Source organism: Seriola aureovittata, chromosome 3, assembly GCF_021018895.1.
Source record: "Seriola aureovittata isolate HTS-2021-v1 ecotype China chromosome 3, ASM2101889v1, whole genome shotgun sequence".
Classification (NCBI taxonomy): Eukaryota; Metazoa; Chordata; class Actinopteri; order Carangiformes; family Carangidae; genus Seriola; species Seriola aureovittata.
In genome coordinates this window covers 31,887,639-31,909,987 of record NC_079366.1, presented here as the reverse complement: position 1 = coordinate 31,909,987, position 22,349 = coordinate 31,887,639, and the positions used below count along the sequence as shown (strand labels likewise).

Below are 22,349 nucleotides of genomic sequence, written 5' to 3'. Positions count from 1 at the left end.
TTGAGGCATCTCCCTAAAGATCCAAAGGGTAGCTCCCAGTTTGCAGTACAGGTGTAGTACAGGTGTATTGGTCTCACCTTGAGGATCTCGAACAGGTGCAGACAGTGGTAAACAGGAGTGAGCAGCAGTCTGGGCAGAACGTACTGAACAGCCTCTTTAAAACCTTCACAGATGGACTGAAGGCAGAAAAACAGCAGCTTCTTCATCATCATCATCATCATCATCATCATCATCATCATCATCATCATCATCCTCATCATCCTCATCATCATCCTCATCCTCATCATCATTATCCTCATCATCATGATCATCATCATCATCCTAATCATCATGATGATCATCATCCTCATCCTCATGATCATCATCCTCATCCTCATGATCATCATCCTCATCATCCTCATCATCATCATCCTCCTCATCCTCATGATCATCATCATCATCATCATAGTTCGTTTCTTTGATGGTGTCCTGAAGAGCAGAAACTGTCCTGGTGCTGTGACTGTCAGGTTTAAGTTCTCACCTGTCTCTAAATACTACAATACCCATGAGCCTCTGCTGCTAAATGTTTGATCACAGTAAAATAATTAGCCTACAGCTGATTCTGATGATTGAAGCAGGAGAGTTACTGCTGATCCAAACTATTACAGCACAACTCTGATGTCAAAGTCAGGGGGCGGGGCTTACCTGCAGGTGGAAGGCAGCTCCAGGCTTGGATACCTGACTAAGGAAGTGCTCATGGAAACCAGAACGCAGGATGTCCTGAGCATACGTCTCATAGGGATCAAAGGCCAACTCCTGTCAATCAAATCACACATCAGAGAGAACCACAGATCATCAGTCACAGACATACATACAGGTGTGTCCAGGTACAGGTGCACAAACCTCCGCCAGGTCCTCAAAACAGCTTCCCACCAGAGGATGAGGACTTCCTTCATCTGTCATCTCTACCGTGTCCTCGATCAGACCCAACAGCTTCACCGTCACCTCATGGATATCTACGATCCGACTAAAGATACTGTCCACATCCTGACAGAGACAGATCAATCAGACTAATCAGAGACAGATCAATTAGACTGATCAGATAGGTGATCAGCTGATCAGGCAGGTGATCAGCTGATCAGGTGTTCCCTGATCAGGTGTTCCCTGGTACCTACGTGCTGAGAGAAGAGCATGGGGCTGGAGGTGAAAGGCTCTCTGAACACCTTGATGAGCAGGTTGAGTTGTCTCAGGTACTGACGACCGTCAGACATGAAGCTCCTCACCAGCTCATAGTAACTCTGCTCCTCATTGGCTGACGGCTCCTCGTCCATCAGAGGGAAACCACTGATGTCCTCCTCATCCTGGTGGAACATGTCCATTAACACCTGCACACAGGGAGAGACAGGTGAGACAGACAGGTGAGACAGATAGGTCAATAAAATGAGACACAAAGTGAGCACCATAGCGTGTACCTTGTCAGCACACATGGCCACGGTGATGTCCTGCTGGGAGATCTCGTAGTGTCGGATGTTCCTGACATAGTTTCCAGCGAGCTTCAGGATGTCAGCAGAAATGTACTCCAACACTGCCACCATGTAGACCGACACCTGGTGGTCTATCTTATACCCAAGCACCTCCTGACAACAAGGAATCATGGGAAACACAGGGTGAGCACGGGCATACCAGGGATGATGCAGTGAAGATGATGTGGTGATGATGAGTATATAGTGATGAAGGTGCAGTGAAGATGATGTGGTGATGATGATGATGTGGTGATGATGATGATGAGTATATAGTGATGAAGGTGCAGTGAAGATGATGTGGTGATGATGATGCAGTGGTGATGATGTGGTGATGATGAGTATATAGTGATGAAGGTGCAGTGAAGATGATGTGGTGATGATGATGCAGTGGTGATGATGATGATGATGATGATGCAGTGATAATAATGTGGTGGTGATGATGATGATGCAGTGTTGATGATGAGTATATAGTGATGAAAGTTCAGTGATGATGATGCAGTGATGATGATGCAGTGGTGATGATGATGATGATGATGATGCAGTGATAATAATGTGGTGGTGATGATGATGATGCAGTGTTGATGATGAGTATATAGTGATGAAAGTTCAGTGATGATGATGCAGTGATGATGATGCAGTGGTGATGATGATGATGATGATGATGATGCAGTGATAATAATGTGGTGGTGATGATGATGATGCAGTGTTGATGATGAGTATATAGTGATGAAAGTTCAGTGATGATGATGCAGTGATGATGATGCAGTGGTGATGATGATGATGATGCAGTGATAATAATGTAGTGATGATGATGATGATGCAGTGATGAGTATATAGTGATGATGATTCGGTGATTGTTGCCATGGCGCCGCATGAGTGGCAGCCTGCCACAGCAGCTCTGAACTCTTTTTTACTCTTTTTTTACTCTTTGGTGTGATTTCTTCTCGTACTACACCGACACTTTAAGCAAGTGCAGCTATGGGTGTTTATACTTTTACAGTCGTGTTTTGCCTCTTGCTGTTTTTTTAACTTTTTGATGCGACGTCGGGAGACTCACCTGACCACGGACACATTGTTTACACTCGGGACCAGCTGTTAGCTATATCCCACACACCCCTCCCCCCGCTGGGACGCTCAGATCACAACCTTGTCCATCTGATCACAGACTACACCCCTCTGGTGAATAAACAACCACCTGAGAAGAAGTCTGTGAAGGTGTGGTCCGAGGAGACCAGTGCCAGACTCAGAGATTGCTTTGAAATAACAGACTGGGAAGCACTCTGCAGCCCCCACGATGGCAACATCGACACCATGACCCACTGCATCACAGACTATATTAACTTCTGTGTGGAGAACACTGTTCCCTCCCAGTCGGTACGCTGTTTCCCCAACAATAAACCCTGGGTGACCTCCGAGATTAAGGCCCTGCTGAACGAGAAGAAGAGGGTCTTTAGATCGGGGGACAAGCAGGAGCTGCGCAGAGTCCAGAAGGAACAAACAGAAAATCAGGAAAGGGAAGGACTGTTACAGACAGAAACTGGAAGAACGGCTGGTGCAGAATAACACCAGAGATGTCTGGAGTGGACTGCAAAACATCTCTGGCCACGGAAAAGGAGTGAGGAGAGACCTGAGCTGCGGCGACAAGAACTGGGCCAATGAACTGAATCTGTTCTTCAACAGATTTGATTCTGCCCCCTCCCCCCTTACCTGCCCTGCACCCTCGGCCAGCTCCCCCTCCTCTCCTCAACCTGCTACTTTCCTCCCATTCACCTCCAGCCCTCCCCTCCCCACCAGTACAACTGCCCCCTCTCACCCCCCACCACCCCCATATCCTCACCTCAGTCATATTCCACCCCCTTCTCCATAACAGTTGATCAGGTGAAGTGTCGATTTAAGAAGATCAAGACAAGGAAGGCCCCAGGCCCGGATGGCATCAGCCCCAGATTACTGAAGGACTGTGCAGATCAGCTCTGTGGTGTCCTCATGCACTTGTTTAAACTGAGCCTGAGCCTGGAGAAAGTACCGGCCCTGTGGAAGACCTCCTGTGTGGTCCCGGTACCTAAAACCCAGCGCCCCAAGGAGCCTAACCATTTCAGGCCTGTTGTTTTGACCTCTCACCTGATGAAGACTTTGGAGAGGATCATCCTGAGTCACCTGAGACCACTGGTGAGCACACAGCTGGACCCCCTGCAGTTTGTTTACCGGCCTAGTGTTGGGGTGGACGATGCAGTGATCTACCTACTGCATAGATCACTGCTACACCTGGAGGACAGTGGGAGCACTGTGAGGGTCATGTTTTTTTACTTTTCTAGTGCTTTCAACACGATCCTGCCGCCACTGCTCAGAGTGAAGTTGGAAAGTGTGGGAGTGGACCATTACCTGGCTGCATGGATGATAGACTACCTCACCAACAGACCACAGTACGGGTGAGGCTTCGTCACAGTGTGTCTGATGTGGTGCTCTGCAGTACAGGTGCCCCCCAGGGTACGGTGCTCTCCCCTTTTCTCCTCACCCTGTACACCTCAGACTTCACACACAACACCACACACTGCCACGTCCAGAAGTTCTCTGATGACACAGCCATTGTTGGGTGTGTTTCGGAGGGAAATGAACTGGAATACAGGACAGTCATCAGGGACTTTGTCAGCTGGTGCAAGATCAACCAGCTTCAGCTTAATGCCAGCAAAACAAAGGAGATGATTGGATGACAGGCGGAAGACATCCCACTTCAGACCAGTGAACATCCAGGGACTGGACATCGAGGTGGTGGAGAACTACAAGTTCCTGGGGGTTCACCTCAACAACAAACTGGACTGGTCCACCAACACCCACGCTCTCTATAAGAAGGGTGAGAGTCGCCTTCACCTGCTGAGGAGACTGAGGTCCTCCTGTGTGGGGCTCTCCTCAGGACCTTCTACGACTCTGTGGTGGCCTCAGCCATCTACTTCCTGTGGTCTGCTGGAGAGGGGGCAGCACTGACAGGGATAGGCAGAGGCTCAACAAACTGATCCGGAAAGCGAGCTCTGTCCTGGGCTGCCCCCTAGACTCCATTGAGGAAGTAGGTGACAGGAGGATGTTAGCTAAGCTGACATCCATCATGAACAATAAATCCCACCCTCTGCATGACACTGTAGGGTCTCTGAGTAGCTTCTTCAGCAGCAGACTTTTACATCCTCGCTGTAAGAAGGAGAGGTTCTGCAGGTCCTTCATTTCAGCAGCTGTCAGACTCCACAACTCCTGCTCTTCCTCACCATGTGCAAACTGGCACTTTTTCATGTACATATCGTGTGTATTGTGTATATTGTATTTATTAGTGTATATTTGGTGTATTTTTGTTGTATATTTCCATAAATGTTCATTCTATAGATGTTTATTTTCTGCTGTGGTAAATTAATTTCCCAGTTGTGGGATTAATAAAGTTAATTTAATCTAATCTAAAATAATCCTAATCTAATGATGATGATGATGCAGTGAAGAAGGTGCAGTGATGAGTATATAGTGATGATGATGCGGTGGTGATGATGCGGTGGTGATGATGATGCGGTGGTGATGATGATGATGCGGTGGTGATGATGCAGTGATGAGTATATAGTGATGATGATGCAGTGATGATGATGCGGGGATGAGTATATACTGATGATGATGATGCAGTGATGAGTATATAGTAATAATGATGCAGTGACGATTATGATGATGCAGGGATGAGTATATACTGATGATGATGATGCAATGACGATGATGATGATGCAGTGATGAGTATATAGTAATGATGATGCAGTGATGATGGTGCAGTGATGAGTATATAGTAATGATGATGCAATGATGATGATGATGATGCAGTGATGAGTATATAGTGATGATGGTGCAGTGATGATGATGCGGGGATGAGTATATACTGATGATGATGCAGTGATGATGATGATGGTGCAGTGATGAGTATATAGTGATGATGGTGCAGTGATGATGATGCGGGGATGAGTATATACTGATGATGATGCAGTGATGATGATGATGGTGCAGTGATGAGTATATAGTGATGATGGTGCAGTGATGATGATGCGGGGATGAGTATATACTGATGATGATGCAGTGATGATGATGATGATGCGGGGATGAGTATATACTGATGATGGTGCAGTGATGATGATGATGATGCGGGGATGAGTATATACTGATGATGGTGCAGTGATAAAGGTGTGTTGATGATGATGCAGTGTTGAGTATATAGTGATGATGGTGCAGTTATGATGATGTTGGTACCTTGAGCAGTGGGTGGATCTTGTCGACAGGTAGCGCCAGAGGGTTCCTCCTCTTCCTCTTCTCAATGGCAGCCTGAGCATCAGCGATTGCCCACTTATCAATTGGGTGAGGAAAACTCTTCTGAACTCGTTCCTGAGGGGAGGAGGGGAAAGATGGGTGAGGACAGGAACCAGACTAAACTGGACTCAACTAGTCCAGACAACCAACAGAAAAGTTTCTGTTTGAAAGTCACAGGTGTTGTTGATCACACTGCAGGACACACCTGTCTCTGCTCTGCTCTGATTGGACAGTTGGACTGAGGTGTCAGACACAGAGGAATCAGACAAGATACTGTCAGTCATGGAAAAAACTTGCCCCTACAGATTGAACGACAGAATCTCTGAAGTCCTGGAACATATTTTTTAATCACCTGTGCACAATAAGTCAATTTTATTTATATAGCACCAAATCAAAACAGACGTTATTCACAGGGCTCATATCATATGGAGCAGATCTAGACCGTAGTCTTTATATAACTACAGAGATTCTTCCATGAACAAGCACATAAAGAAAAACTAATCTCTGTGTCCAGATGCTCACTGCAGCCAATCAGCTTCTGTCTGTACTCTGGCATCACACAGGTACACCTCAGGATCCAGCTGTGTTGTGTTTTGGTTATGGCTCAGTTGTGATTGTTTTGTACAATGTGTTTGTTGATGGAAACACAGTGATCTCTCTGTGTCAGTACTATATCAGCTGCGTCCACATCAACATCTCAACAGGTTTTTCTTGCTGTGTCAGAAAAATATTCTTCAGTTTATCTGAAGTTAATATGAAGCTTCGTCAGTCCGAGTTAGACAACATCTAAAGTTACAGACTCCCTCTTTGTATTTCCAAATTGTTTCAGTGCAGAGCTGTGGTGGAGGAAAGACAACACAAAGAGAATTTCTTCTTCTACAGGTGTGTTTACCTGAAGTGAGTGTCTGGACTGTTGTGTGACCTAGTCTAAAACCTGTGTTTATATAAAGCTCTGAAACTGTGGGGTGATTTATTTCTGTCTTTGAACGAGACACAGCCAGATCCTGTGGACATCAGGGGTTACTGTCACACAGGTAGGAACACCTGCAGGTTTCTGATTGGTTGTTTACTACAAGTGCTTGTCGCAGTGTGATAAACTGACTCAACACGTCACCAAACAGGGACACAGCACACACACATGATCTGAGGCTGAGGAGCAGTGAGGGGTCAGAGGTCAGAGGTCTGAGGGAGGGTCAGAGGTCAGGGATTGGGGGTCAGTGTGGTAAAACACCAGTGGTGTGTGGTGTTTTAGCAGAGAGCACCTCATTATCTCATTGCAGCCTCCATCAGCTGGAAACAAGAAACAGATCGGACCAATCACACATCAGCTTCACTGTGATGTCGTCAGGTGCAGGTGTCATCATGGATTGATTACAACCGTTTAAACTTCAGATGAGTCTCTAACATATAAAGGACCATTCCACAGACTCCACTGTTCACCTGCTGCATTCAAAATAACTTTATTTAAACATTTGAACCTAAAGGATCTAAAGAAGTGAATTCAGAGCTGACACACAAGTGAACTACGAACCTGCCAATACACTAACCAACGGACCCCCCACCCCATACACAATCTCTCTCTCACTCACACTCTCACACACACACGTCAAAGCAGGTGTCAGTTCCTGTCTGTCTGTGTCTGTCTGTCAGTGTCTGCCCCTGTCTGTTCCTGTCTGTCTGTTTCTGCCCCTGTCTGTCCCTGTCTGTCTGTGTCCCTGTCTGTCTGTGTCTGTCTGTCCCTGTGTCTGTCTGTCTGTCTCTGTGTCTGTCTGTCCGTGTCCCTGTCTGTCTGTGACTGTCTGTCCCTGTGTCTGTCTGTCTGTCTCTGTGTCTGTCTGTCCCTTTTGGTCCTTGTCTGCACCTGCAGTCTGATTAAAGGTGAGATAGTCACCTGACAGCAGTACAGGCAGCAGAACAGCCTGATGAATAATGATAATGTGTCATTTTAACTCACACTCACAGAAACAGTGTCAGTTTGCAGTCATGCCATGCAGTCTGACAGAAATGATCGGTATCAACTGATCTCACTTATAGATGATCGGTGTCAGGGGCTAAAAAACATGATCGGGCATCCCTTGTTTTTACCTGACAAACTCACTTTATCACCTGCTGCTCTGACATCCAGGGAAAAGCTTGTATCTGCCACATCTCAAATCTTCACAATTAAACTGATTCAGTTTAACATCTGGACTGCGTCTAAAGTGTGAGTGAGTGAGTGAGTGAGTGAGTGAGTGAGTGAGTGAGTGAGTGAGTGAGTGAGTGAGTGAGTGAGTGAGTGTCACCTCGACATCCTGTACAGTGCGTGGCTGAGCCTGACACAGCATACTGAGCAGGAGCAGGATCAGCTCCTCGATGTACTGCAACGCCTCCTGCTGGGACACCAGGTTAGGATGCACCTGGTTCAGTACCTGCAACAAACACACACACAAGTAAACACTTTATTTGTTCATGTGTTTACAGGTGTAACTCACGAGTTCAGATATGTTCTGGTCTGTTAACAGTCTGGCTGTATGAGAGAGTTCCCAGCATGCACTCTGTCACTGTCCAGCAGGCTGCAGTAAAGCTCTGTGCTGCCACCAGATGGAGAAGGGCAGCTGTTACAGCAGTCAGGGCTGAACAGGATAAACCTACCTGACCCACCTGTACAGGTATTGTCGGAGCTCAGACTGATGATGTCATCAAACTACATCAACAATGATAAAATTTGGAGCTTAAACCCACTCAGTCTGTCACCTACAGCCTCACACTGCATCGATTGGACTGATCTACACTGTTGCACGCTACTGCTTGCTGATATGACATCATTAACTTCACAGTGACTAGGTTTGTCAAAAAAATCGATGCTCAGATACTTATCGATACTAAAATGAGTATCGGATCATTTGCAACAGCATCAATACAAATGTTTTGTCTTCGCCTCCTCCAGTTGACACACAGCTTCATACAGCAGCACTGTAGACAGGCAGAGACACAGCCCCTCCCCCCACTAGCAGCTGAACGCATGAACGCTAGTTGACGTTCAAAACACTGAGCTGGTGTCGTCAGCATAAAGCTAAATTAACATGGCAGGTGCTGCTGCTGAAGGAACTTCACAACCTGTTTTAGTTGAAATTGGAAAAAGTGCCGTTTGGAGTTATTTTGTATTATTATTTTACCTGACCGGCAGCACACGTTAACGTTAGCCGTTTAACTATTAGCCATTAGCTGAAAGCCACATTAGCCATATGTTAAGTTATCATTAAGCTAGCGGCTAGTGGCTAATAATAAAACGACTCACGTTAATGTGAGAGCTAGGCAGCAAACAGTCTGTAACGTTACTAGTTCATTTTACAGGATAAACACAATTATTTGTTTCTGAAACGTGTTATATTTCTCTTAAAGTCCCAGACTGAAGCTGAGAAAGGTCGAGCAGCAACTCGACAGAAACAGCGGCGGCCTCTCCTCCCAACTCTGTTTGATCAGCAACGAAAACATGGTGCCAAGTCACCAGCAGCACAGACAATAAACAGGGCTGTAGCTGAATACATTTCATAAATATATACACACCTTACAGTAAAGTTACTGTTGTTTTGTTTTTGCACTACCTCCGACAACCTAAAAGTAGTGTTGTCATTGATGTTATTCTTTGTATTGTTCTAATCTTTATTTCAAACATTTTATGCATCTTTATTTTTTGTCATTTTTTCTCCCCGTGGGATCAAAAATGGTATCAAGTATTTTCCTGGGTATCCGTATCGAGTTTGAAATTCTAGTATCGTGACAACCCTAACAGTGAAATCACTGAAACTCTGGCTCAACATCTGAGCTCACACTCTGTCTGCTGAGCTGCTGCTTCACAATAAAAGCCTTCCTGTAGTTTGACAGTGAAAAGCTCTTAATGTGAAGTAAAAACAGGAAACGCCAGCAAACACTTGAACAACAGACAGTATATCAACACAGAGATTGACTGACTGATCAATTGATTAGTTGACAACATGTAACCAGTCTGTTTGGACTTATAACACACTGAACAGCAACAATAACAGCAATGATCTCGACAATAATTTACAGATCCACAAATTGACTAATTGATTGATTGATTCACACTGGACTAAAAACCTGAGATGTTAACAGAGCTGTAGGAACACAGAGTGTTGATGCTGCAGGACAGACAGCACACCCCTGCCTGTGTGTGTGTGTGTGTGTGTGTGTGTGTGTCACCTGTATGCATGTAATACAGGTGAGTTGTGTTTGAACACACTGACCTGCATGTTTCTGTTTGACCAATAACAAACTGACTTCATCATCTGAAGCTGCTTCTCTACAGATCCAACACACAGGAGCAGAGAGAGAGGGAGGAGCTAACTGCATAGCTAATGTAAGAGTCAGAGCAGCTCATCAACTGTGGGATTAAGTAGAAAGTCAGTAAAGGAAGCAGAGAGCTGAGTCCAGCAGGTTGTTAGCCATAAACACAGGTGAACAGCTGATCACTGCTGAAATACAACTGTTCTCAGGTAAAGGTATAAAGAGTCATATTAATGTTTGTGAATAAACATCACAGTGTTTAAATGAGGAAAAGGAAGAGTTGTAATGTTACAATATCTGATGAAACCAGGTGTGTGTGCAGGTGTGTATTTACACTGTTCCAGGTGAGAACAGTAGTCTTGCAGTAAATCCTCCTTCATCAGGTGATAATGTTCAGTTCGAGGAAGAGCACAATCCCCGACCTGAGACTTTACGCAGGTGTATGTAAGCTCCTGATCACATGACTAGTTGTCTGTGTGGTTGTCTGGATACAAAATCTGTCACATCAACTGATTTTACAAACTGTGTCAGGACTAATCATCAATTAATATGTAAATATATCAGCATTAATGAGGCGACCTGAACAAGTCACCTGAAGAATGATCACATGACAAAGATGTCACCTGTAGATCCACCTGTGTGATGGGGCAATGCGGTGTGTGTTATTAAGCCCAGCTTCACTGATGAAACACCTGGACACCAGGGTGAGAGTGTGTGAATGTATATCAGTTCTAAATATCATTTATTGATCTCAATGATCACCAATAATCAGTATCAGTCCAGACAGACTTTAGCAGACAGCCTCAGGTCTGTTGTTTTATTCTGTGTGTGTGTGTGTGTGTGTTATTGAGTTATTTTGTGTGTGTGTGTGTGTGTGTGTGTGTGTGTGTGTGTGTGTGTGTTAGTATACCTTCTCCAGTGAAGGCACCAGCAGGCCTCTCCATTTCGGTGCGTTCTCCTCGTTGAAGAAGTCGTACTGCAGCTGCGCCGCCTGCATGTCTGCTGTTGCTGCTGCGGGGTGTGCGGGGATTGAGCGCCGCAGCGGGACCGACCGGCACAGTTCACCGGTTTACATGAACGTCGTGCGAGTCTGTCCAGCAGGGCGGGTGAGGCGGAGAGCAGGGACGGGCCGATCCTCCGGAGCAGCTGCCGTCACTGCGACCATCGTCGGCCGCCACACGGAGAGCTAGCTACGGCCAGATGTTCCGCAGCTAACCGTTAGCTCCGCGGCTAGCAGCTAACTGTAGGGTGTAGTTCCTTTAACGGAACGACTGCATGGTGGCCGTTAGCCGTTCCATACCAACAGTACCGGGATTCGGCGTGACAGTTAGCGGACGCTGCTGAGCTGGCCGGTGATGTTAGCCTGTTAGCATGTAGCCTGGCCGCCAATGTTAGCAGCGTCTAGCAGCGGGACGGACCCATCCGCGGCGGCCCGGTTAACGGGCGGACAGTCACCGGTCACCTGCTTAACGTGAGTCTTCCTGTCAGCGGACAAACTATGAGAGTTACACTGGTTATCGGTGTGAATCAGCGGGCCACTCGGTGCTCTCCGCTCCGCTCCGCTGCTAACATTTTACCGGACACAGCAACTCTCCGGCGCGGCGGCTCCTTTACTTTATTCCCGCTCCTCCAGAACGTGTCCGCTGCTCCGGCTCTTTCCTCCGGACTCTCTGAGACAGCAGCTCTGACACCGGCCTCCGGACAGACGGACAGTCACCGAGGTAGTAGCCGGCCACGGTGAGCTACAGTCGGTTGTTGTGACTCCGGTGTGCGGTACCGTAGACTGTGGCGGCTGGGCATGCGCAGTGGGGAGGCTCTGACGTACATGGGCGGGGCTCCTGATAGGAGTGGCTACAGGAGACGGTGCGTGGCAGAGTTACGTCTGCTGCCCCCGGCGTCCACCGGCGATACGGGCTCAGTCAAACAGATCCATACGTCTGTATCACGTCATCACGCTGCCTCCTGACTGCAGGAGATTGGTGAACTGGGCACCTCCCAGTCTGAGACTGTGTGGACTGAGAGCCACAGTACACTCCTGTCCTGTCTGTAGACCGTCTGATCCAGGTCACACCATCCAGATCCAGATCACAGAAGATTACCTCAAGTCCTGAACTCCCTGCGTCCCCGGACTCAGGGTGATTCAGGGTTTTGTCACGTGTTGTGTATGTGGGTTGATTTGTTTCATGTTTGTTCATTGAAAAAAAATGTAAGTTAGAAAATTAGAACTAACAGAAAATGATGTGACACCAGTAGAGAAATGACATTACAGCAGACAACAGCTGTATAACAACATATATAACAACAGCTGTTGTTGTTGTTGTTGTTGAGTTGTGTTCTTACATCATCACAAATGTTTCCGTCAATTCTCAGACCAGAGAAATCAGTGATTTTAATCATGCTAACGTTTCATTGGTCACCTGTTGATGACATCATATCCTCTATGGTCATGTGTCAGTGTGTTTGTCTGACAGAAGCTCAGCATTGACTTTTATCTGGTTTTAAGTCACAGACACTTTTTCCACCTCTGTGGTTTTCAGCAGATCGAAGCAGATGATTTTAGTCGTCAGACATCTGGATCTGAAGTTATCAGAGAAACAAGCTGCTCTTTAGTTGTAGTTATGATGAGACCTCTGACTGTTGCTATCCAGCACATTTCTGTTGTTGTTGTTGTTGTTGTTGTTTATGTTTATCACCTCTTATCTGTGGAGTCTGTGTAAACAAATATAATCTAAATCTACATCATGTTTCTTTCATCGGAGAGAAGAGCTCACAGAAGAACAAGAGGAATCTGTGTGTGAACTAAAACTGATTGTGGCACCAACAACAGTCCCATAGATTGATATAAATATTCTATACCATCACTGAGTCTGTTCAACATGCATTAACATTAATGTCTTTATGCAGACGTTCAGCCTCTGTTTGAATGTTATGTATTTACAGTTACAGTTTCAGACTGTTGAAGAAACCAAGCAGCTAATGAACATCAGTGTTAAAAAACCAGAAGAAAAATAAATAGTAAAAGAAATACCAACAAAAAAGCTTGGGAGTAAGTTTTACTCATTTATCATGGCAACAGTTGCCGCTTCTGAAAGATGCTGATACGAAACCATGGTTACAAAAAACTTGCGACAGTTCCTGTTTCCTCCGGAGAGAGGGAAGTTCCTCCTGAAGCCTCCAGCTTAAAGAGGAGTGTGAGTTCAACTACAAACAGAGCTACACATTAAGAAGCTGACAGACAAACTGTCAGCTCATCATCATCATCATTATCATCTGTCTGTTTTAGATCTAAGATGTGACGTCATGTTCATGTCAAAGTTCAAACTCTCACAGCAGAGAAATGAGCAGAGACTCAGTCTGATGACGTTTATATTGTTTATTTACAGCTGAACATCAGGAAGCCAACATAAGACTGAAGAGACACTCAGCGTCCAGCAGAGGGCAGCAGAGGGCAGAGGAGGGTACGGGAGGGGTATGATGGGGCATGATGGTGTATCAGAGGGTACAGGAGGGGTATGATGGGGTATGATGGAGACTGTATCTCATTTTTCAGGTATCTCTGACTCTTGACCTGTAGGATCCAGACCTGACACAATTACTCAACACACATATTATCATTATTATTGTTATCAATTGATGCATTGATGTATTGATGTATTGATCTATTGATATATTGATAATAATCACTTCTTTACCTGAGGTTTTCTGTCTGTTCATTACAGAAATTATTAAAGCAACTTTACAGCGAATATAAACTGAAACTGTTCAAGTCTTAAAACCAGATTTTACCCCTGTACAAAACCAGGACCATGGAGGATGGGGGACTTGCTTTAAATAGGTATCAGGGGGTATTAGAGGGTAAAGGAGGGGCATGATAGGGTATCAAAGGGTAGAAGAGGTGTATAAAGATATTTAGAGGGCATTAGAGATAACTGTTGACAATGGAGGTTACAGGAGGGGTATGACGGGGTATCAGAAGATAAACTATAGGGGTATCTCAGAAAATGCGGGGTATCAGGGGATTTTAGGATGCATGAGTAGATATCAGATGGTATTGGAGGGTTTAAGAGATCATGGAGTAGGATCAGAAAGTATAATGGGGTATGAGAGGATTTCAGAAGGCATCATGGATATCATAGGGTTAGGGTTTAAGAGGGTACCAGAGTGTTTAAGAGGCAATGTGGGGTATCAGGGGGTATCAGATAGTTACTGATCTGTGATCAGAAATACCTGATCAGCTGTTTGAACATGAGGTCCTGTCATTCAGATTATACCCTGATTCTCCCCCATCAGCCTGGGTAGAAGAGAGGGGTATCGGGGGGTATCAAAGGGTATCGTGGGGTATCAGAGGGTATCATGGGGAATCAGAGTTTATTGTGGGGTATCATGGGGTATCACAGGGTATCAGAGGGAATCAGGGGTACGGATGTGGCCTTCAACCTGCTGCAGTGAGACTGAGCTGAAGACTACTGAAGAGTTTGTTTAATAAATGATGAAGCACCAGGCAGTAGTCAGTTAAGCTTCAGGTGAGTTCATACACCTGTTCACACCTGGACTTCCTGTGTGAGAGACAAAGACGAGGCAGAGGTCACGTTGATCCTCCTGACGCAGGTCAGACCAGTCCACTGGTGAATCAGGTTTGGTGATAAAGGAACTCTGGTGTTTTTCTGGTCCAGATGTTCTGTAGTAAATGTTCCATACGTTCCCTGGACAGACGTCACATTCCCCCTTCAGCTCCACGGTTCAGATCCAGCTCAGAGTTTGTGGCTCAGCTCTCATTTCAACAAACAACATACAACACTGCTTCAGTTCAGTCACATGTTTACTGACCAGGTTTTATATACACACCTCTGTCTGTGAGGACAAACTGTGATCCAAACCTGCATCACTCAGAACATGAACATCACACCTGGTCTTTACTCTGTATGTCACACATCAAAGTTTTCATTTCATATCTGAGGTTCAGGAGAGGACTGAGGTCCCAGAGGAATCCAGATGCTGGACTCTCCCCTAAAACCGTGACCAGAGTGGGCTGCTGCGAGACCAGAACTGGTCTGATCATCTTAAAAATATATCAAGTTCAGTGTCTGTTGAAAAACTTTAGATAGACAGTGAACATGGTCTACAGCAGTTCTGATGGTCTTAGGGTCTGAGGGTCTGATTGTATGATGGTCTGAGGGTCTGAGGGTCTGATGGTCTGATGGTCTGATGGTCTGATGGTCTTAGGGTCTGATGGTCTGAGGGTCTGATGGTCTGAGGGTCTGATGGTCTGAGGGTCTGATGGAGGGTCTGAGGGTCTGATGGTCTGAGGGTCTGAGGGTCTGATGGTCTGATGGTCTGATGGTCTGAGGGTCTCATGGTCTGAGGGTCTGAGGGTCTGATGGTCTGAGGGTCTCATGGTCTGAGGGTCTCATGGTCTGAGGGTCTGAGGTTCTGATGGTCTGAGGGTCTGATGGTCTGAGGGTCTGAGGGTCTGATGGTCTGATGGTCTGATGGTCTGAAGGTCTGAGGGTCTGATGGTCTGAGAATCTGATGGTCTGATGGTCTGATGGTCTGAGGGTCTGATGGTCTGATGGTCTGAGGGTCTGATGGTCTGATGGTCTGATGGTCTGATGGTCTGAGGGTCTCATGGTCTGAGGGTCTGAGGGTCTGATGGTCTGAGGGTCTCATGGTCTGAGGGTCTCATGGTCTGAGGGTCTGAGGGTCTGATGGTCTGATGGTCTGATGGTCTGAGGGTCTGAGGGTCTGATGGTCTGATGGTCTGAGGGTCTGAGGGTCTGATGGTCTGATGGTCTGATGGTCTTAGGGTCTGATGGTCTGAGGGTCTGATGGTCTGAGGGTCTGATGGTCTGAGGGTCTGATGGAGGGTCTGAGGGTCTGATGGTCTGAGGGTCTGAGGGTCTGATGGTCTGATGGTCTGATGGTCTGAGGGTCTCATGGTCTGAGGGTCTGAGGGTCTGATGGTCTGAGGGTCTCATGGTCTGATGGTCTGAGGGTCTGATGGTCTGATGGTCTGAGGGTCTGAGGGTCTGATGGTCTGATGGTCTGATGGTCTTAGGGTCTGATGGTCTGAGGGTCTGATGGTCTGAGGGTCTGATGGTCTGAGGGTCTGATGGAGGGTCTGAGGGTCTGATGGTCTGAGGGTCTGAGGGTCTGATGGTCTGATGGTCTGATGGTCTGAGGGTCTCATGGTCTGAGGGTCTGAGGGTCTGATGGTCTGAGGGTCTCATGGTCTGAGGGTCTCATGGTCTGAGGGTCTGAGGTTCTGATGGTCTGAGGGTCTGATGGTCTGAGGGTCTGAGGGTCTGATGGTCTGATGGTCTGATGGTCTGAAGGTCTGAGGGTCTGATGGTCTGAGGGTCTGATGGTCTGATGGTCTGATGGTCTGAGGGTCTGATGGTCTGATGGTCTGAGGGTCTGAGGGTCTGATGGTCTGATGGTCTGATGGTCTGAGGGTCTGAGGGTCTGATGGTCTGATGGTCTGATGGTCTGAGGGTCTGAGGGTCTGATGGTCTGAGGGTCTGAGGGTCTGATGGTCTGAGGGTCTGATGGTCTGATGGAGGGTCTGATGGTCTGATGGAGGGTCTGATGGTCTGATGGTCTGAGGGTCTGATGGTCTGAGGGTCTGAGGGTCTGATGGTCTGGTGGTCCAAAGCAGATCTGATAGTCTGGTGGTCTGGTGGTCTACAGACCTGGATTACTCCTGTTTGTTGCATCATGACTGATCCGGATCTGGATCTGCAGGTTTGGATCATTAGTTCTACAGTGTGTGTGTTGCTGCAGCGGTTGAGTCCAGTCTTAGCCTGTAGACATGGTCTCTTAAGAACCTGGATGGTTTCTGCAGGGTTAGAGACAGGGAGACACCAGCTGAGACAGGTGGATTATTTTAGAACTGATTATGGTTTTAAAGGTTCTGGACTCTGGACCTGGACTGAGGTATGATATTTGTGATGTCAGCTCAGCACAGGTGGACCTCGTGGCTGCACCATCACCTGGACTCAGGATCAGTAGAATCAGGATCAAAGTCTTCACACTGTGTCTGAATCAGAGCTGCACTGATCAGCTGATCAGTGATCAATTAATGAAGTTAACGAGTATTTTAATAAATCAAACGTTTGAGTCTTTGTTTTGACCTGTTTTATTATGTGACAGATGAATCATCACTGGACATGGTCCTGGTCCTGGTCCTGGTCCTGGTCCTGGTCCTGCAGCAGGTGGAGGTGTCAGTGAAGCCGTCGCAGGTTAAATATGTGACTCAGTCTGAGACTTGACTCCACTCAACTACAGTCGTGTGTGTGTGTGTGTGTGTGTGTGTGTGTGTGTGTGTTAATACATCATAAACAGTGACAGTCAGCAGGGGGCGCTGTGGTGCAGACACATCACGCAACACGTTTTAGAAACAGGCGTTTAACTCCATAACGTCACCTGGAGGCCGAAGCCCTGCCGCCAACAGTCTGTCCCGGACCTGCTGCGGCCCGCTCAAAACTCCTCCTCCTCTCAATGATTGGCAGCCGGCAGCTCAGACGGAGGACTCGCGGGCAGTTTTGGATCGCAGAGCTCCGGCCTGGCTCAGGAAGGGGAAGGTGGTCCCGAGGCAGCCGGACGCCACGGTCAGTCCCAGACTGGCCCAGGCGCAGCAGATGGACCAGCCGTACCCGTGGTCCACGTCAGCTGGCAGACCATAGATGAAGGGAGGATTCCTGGAGAGGTCGTAGGTCACGCTGGCTGCGTACGTACACAGAGAGATGGTGCAGAAGATACCTGAGAAGAGAGACCAGATCAGAGGCCAGCTCAGAGACTGGACCAGGACTTGTCACTCTGACAAGGGGATCATGGGAGTCAATAAATAAAGACATGGATGTGAAGCTCCGCCCACATGTCATCACTCAGAAACACAGACGTCACGTGACATCAGGAGGAGTCACCTGTCCTTATGAGCATGGAAACAGGGTTTTCCTCTTGGACATACTGGACCAGAACAGTCCACAGTCTCTACCTGGACTCTGTCTATCCTTGACCAGATCCAGAACCCTGAGTAGCATCCCCCCTCCCCCACTGAGTGTGTGTCCTGAGCTCTGATTGGCTGCTGCTCTGGTCTGATATGTTGTTGTAGATCCTGACTGAGACCAGCAAAGGGCGACACACACACACACGCACACACACACACAAATACACAGTCCCAGGTGTGTTACCTGCCATGAGGAACAGCAGTCCGGACACGTGCTGCGTCAGACTCTCCTCCCAGAAGAACCCGACGGACGCCACGATGCTCCCACACAGGAGGACGGCCGCTGCCATGCCCAGGAACCCTGCTGTGATCCTCCGCAAGTCTGCACACACACACACACACACACACACACACACACACACACACACAGAGCTGTCTGTAATGAACGTGGTAAATGAGGAAACACATAGAGCGTTGCTGTGGTAACCACCTCCAGCTCACCCCCCCACTGTCCCTCTGTACTGTTATATAAAACTTGTCATGGCACGTTTCCATGGCAACTGGTGACAAGTAGGAAGAAGCTCTGCCGACTGATCAAAGCTCAGGCATTAAAGGGCCAGTCTCACTAATAATGCATCTATAATCAATAATCTATAGTCTGTGATGTGAACAGCAATAGGAAGCTGAGAGGTTCAGTCTGACCAGTGTGTGTGTGTGTGTGTGTGTGTGTGTCAGTGTGTCAGTGTGTGAGTGTGTATCAGTGTGTGTGTGTGTGTATCAGTGTGTGTGTGTGTGTGTGTGTGTGTCAGTGTGTCAGTGTGTGAGTGTGTATCAGTGTGTGTATCAGTGTGTGTGTGTGTGTGTCAGTGTGTCAGTGTGTGAGTGTGTATCAGTGTGTGTGTGTGTGTGTGTATCAGTGTGTGTGTGTATCAGTGTGTGTGTGTGTATCAGTGTGTGTGTGTGTGTGTGTATCACTGTGTATGTGTGTGTGTGTGTGTGTGTCAGTGTGTGAGTGTGTATCAGTGTGTGTGTGTGTGTGTGTATCAGTGTGTGAGTGTGTATCAGTGTGTGTGTGTGAGTGTGTATCAGTTTGTGTGCGTGTGTGTGTGCGTGTGTGTGTGCGTGTATCAGTGTGTGTGTGTGTGTGTGTGTGTGTGTGCGTGTATCAGTGTGTGTATCAGTGTGTGTGTGTGTGTGTGTGTATCAGTGTGTGTGTGTGTGTGTGTGTGTGTGTGCGTGTATCAGTGTGTGTGTGTTGTGTGTGTGTGTGTATCAGTGTGTGTGTGTGTGTGTGTGTGTGTGTGCGTGTATCAGTGTGTGTGTGTGTGTGTGTGTGTGTGTGTGTATCAGTGTGTGTGTGTGTGTGTGTGTGTGTGTATGTGTGTGTGTGCTCACGCAGCAGGTGCCACTCGTCCTGTTGGATGGTCCTGGTCAGGTTCAGAGGGATGTTCCTCAGTCTGATTGGCTGAGAGAAGTGATACTTGACAGCTGTGCAGCGATCTGCGATACCTGCAGGGAGGGGGGGCGGGTCAGTTCCTGTGCTGAACCTGGACCAGTTACATGAACCTGGTTGGTCCCTCTCTGTCTGTGAAAACAGGTGTATGATGCTCTCTAATGATGTCATAGTGATGTCATCAGAATACAATGTCTACCATCCAGTCTGTGACACAAACTGCAGGTGTGGCGTTTACCAGCAGTAAGGCTCTATCCAGGTGCATTATGGGAAATACAAAAGTCTGCAGCTGAGCAGCTCAGACTGACTCTGTCTCTCCAAACAGGGACAGGATGAAGAGACAGTGAAATGTTACAGAACATACAGAACATACAGAACGGTTAGAGAACCAGTTCTGCACACAGACCACCAGCATCAGTGGTGTATGTGTTTGTTGTTGTTGGATCAATAGATCTAATCTGATCTGGGTTCAGGTCTAATGCAGTGTAATGATATGTAACATAATGTGATGTAATGTGATTTGGAGAGCTGTAATCTGATGTGTGGTCTGTGTTGTCGGGTCCAGCTCCTCTCTGCTCACCAGCTCTCTGACCTCCAGGTTTAGGTCGGCAGCCTGCCAGAGACTGCAGAGACAAAACTGCACACGTCACTGTGACCCGCGAGTCCTTACTCCTGCAGAGACCACACAGTCCCAGTGTTACTGCTTCTGCACTGCTGGTTACCTTAGGGGTTAGTCAGCTGGTCTCAACCTAAAACCGGCCTGCTGAGACCACTCCAAGACCACACTGAAACCAGTCCAAAGTTTACCTGGGAAGCTTCAGGTGTGAATGTGAGGAACAGTGTGAAAGTAAACAGGACAGTGTTATGAAGGAGAGTAGGACTGGGCGATATAGCCTAAAAGTAGTATAGCAATATTTTTAGGCTATATTGCGATATACGATAAAAATAGACCAAGAAAACTGTATGTACAAAGACAGAGTTGCATTAGCAGCAGCTCAGCTGCCGCGCACACGCAAGGCCGACAGTCTGTGCCATGTTGTTTCTTTTCTGAACCAATTTGTCTGCCTCCATTTTAAGTTAACATTTCTAAACAGCGACAAACTCGCTTTGGCGCTTCACTTTTTTCGCTCTCAAACACACACACCTCCTCACCCACAGCACACATGTCTGTGAGAGGGAGAGAGCGAGAGGAGCGGAGAGCAAAGAAAACTTCATGCAAAGCGTCTTAAAACAATTATGTGAAAATTTATACTCGATGTACGCGATATTGTCATTTTGTACATCCCACGTGGAACAAGCCGCGATACATCGAGTATATTCGATATATATCACCCACCACTAAAAGAGAGCATGGTTCCCAGTGGTTCAATCAAGACCAGGCTGAAACCAGTCTGACACCAGTATGAAACCAGTCTGACACCAGTATGAAACCAGTCTGACACCAGTATGAAACCAGTCTGAAACAGTACAGTTTCAGGTTCTATGTATTAGTATATACAGGTTCTATGTATTAGTATATACAGGTTCTATGTTTTGGGTTCTATGTGTTAATATACAGGTTCTATGCATTAGTATATACAGGTTGTATGTGTTCATACAGGTTCTATATAATTGTATCATACAGCTGTGTGTATTAGTATATACAGGTTCTATGTCTTCGGTTCTACATGTTAATACAGGTTCTATATCATAGTATACACAGATGTATGTATTAGTACATACAGGTTCTATGTGTTAATACAGGTTCTATATAATGGTATACACAGCTTTATGTATTAGTGCAAAACCGTCAGTGATGCATTCATGATGTCATGGTAAACACTGTGTATACATAAGAGTGTATGGGAAATGCAGCAGTATATAAACAGTATATAAACAGTATCTGACCCCGGTCGATGAGCTTGTCGATGTCCGGGTCCAGGCCCTTGAAGTAGCACTTCCTCCACAGGCCGGAGTGTGTGGAGAACAGCGGCCTGCCGCACTCGGTCTCCAGGATGCCCATCCCCAGGATGGCTCGCCAGTTCTCCAACAGCTCCTCCTCTCTGCTGCCCACATGCACGGGCTTCATCAGCGCCACGTCCCGCTGCCGGGCCCCGCCGCTGCCGGTGTCCACCAGCGGCAGGTGGTAAATGGGCATCTCCCGGTTCTTTTGATCGTTGGAGTCGGATCCGTGTCGGTCGCAGTTGTCCTTGTGCCTGCGGGTGTCGGTCTCGTACCAGTGGTCGGTGGAGATGGCGGTGACCAGCAGCAGCAGGGACAGCACGCTGAGCGACAGGCTCACCGCGGAGACTGTCACCGTCGCCGGACGGGCTCTCTCCATGGCCGGGACATGAACCGAGCCGCTACCGGAGCAGGTCCCGGTGCTGCTGTTCGCTCCGTTGCCGCCGCTGTTTCCGTTACTGGGCATCTTCTGCTGCCATTCTCGCGTCCGTCAGCCGTTCCCCGTTTGCCCTCGAGAGCGCGTTGTCATGCCGACTGAAGGACCATCAGAGATGTGTGAAGGTGAACGCAGGTAATGCGCAGCAGCACCGGAAGACAACCGAGAGCGCCTTCAAAATAAAACAGAAATTCTAGTCGATTTTTATTTCCATATACAGAGCGTATAGAGTTCATGATGTCACAACAGAGACAAACACAGAAATCACTTCAGGAGGAACGACAGAGCCACTGGGGATATGTACTGTTGGCCTACCTGTGGAGCCTAAAAATAAACAATAATAAAAATAAGTAGATAATAAATACATAAATAATGGACCTCAGTAGAGTGCAAGGCCAAGCAATCCTACACGTGTCTGTCAGATCCAGATCACTATTATTATTATTACTATTATTATTATCATTATTATTA

The 22,349-nt window shown here is 47.2% G+C and overlaps 2 protein-coding genes across 2 annotated transcripts in view; both read right to left on the bottom strand.

The window, feature by feature from the left end:
• Positions 1-12,463, bottom strand: part of LOC130166056 (son of sevenless homolog 1-like) — a 30,638-nt gene extending 18,175 nt beyond the window's left edge. Inside the window, 8 exon segments of the mRNA XM_056371349.1 lie at positions 78-176; positions 685-795; positions 883-1,026; positions 1,155-1,364; positions 1,452-1,616; positions 5,763-5,894; positions 8,102-8,227; positions 11,014-12,463. Coding sequence (XP_056227324.1) covers positions 78-176; positions 685-795; positions 883-1,026; positions 1,155-1,364; positions 1,452-1,616; positions 5,763-5,894; positions 8,102-8,227; positions 11,014-11,100 — 1,074 coding nt within the window. The 5' untranslated portion in view covers positions 11,101-12,463.
• Positions 12,464-13,461: 998 nt separating this feature from the next.
• On the bottom strand, positions 13,462-22,003 carry tmem178a (transmembrane protein 178a). Its single transcript, XM_056366677.1, has 4 exons — positions 21,389-22,003; positions 19,444-19,557; positions 18,293-18,430; positions 13,462-17,861 (listed from the first exon to the last, which is right to left on the bottom strand). The coding sequence occupies exons 1-4, from the start codon at positions 21,906-21,908 to the stop codon at positions 17,620-17,622; spliced, it is 1,014 nt and encodes a 337-aa protein (XP_056222652.1). The 5' UTR covers positions 21,909-22,003; the 3' UTR covers positions 13,462-17,619.
• Between the last annotated feature and the right edge of the window lie 346 nt (positions 22,004-22,349).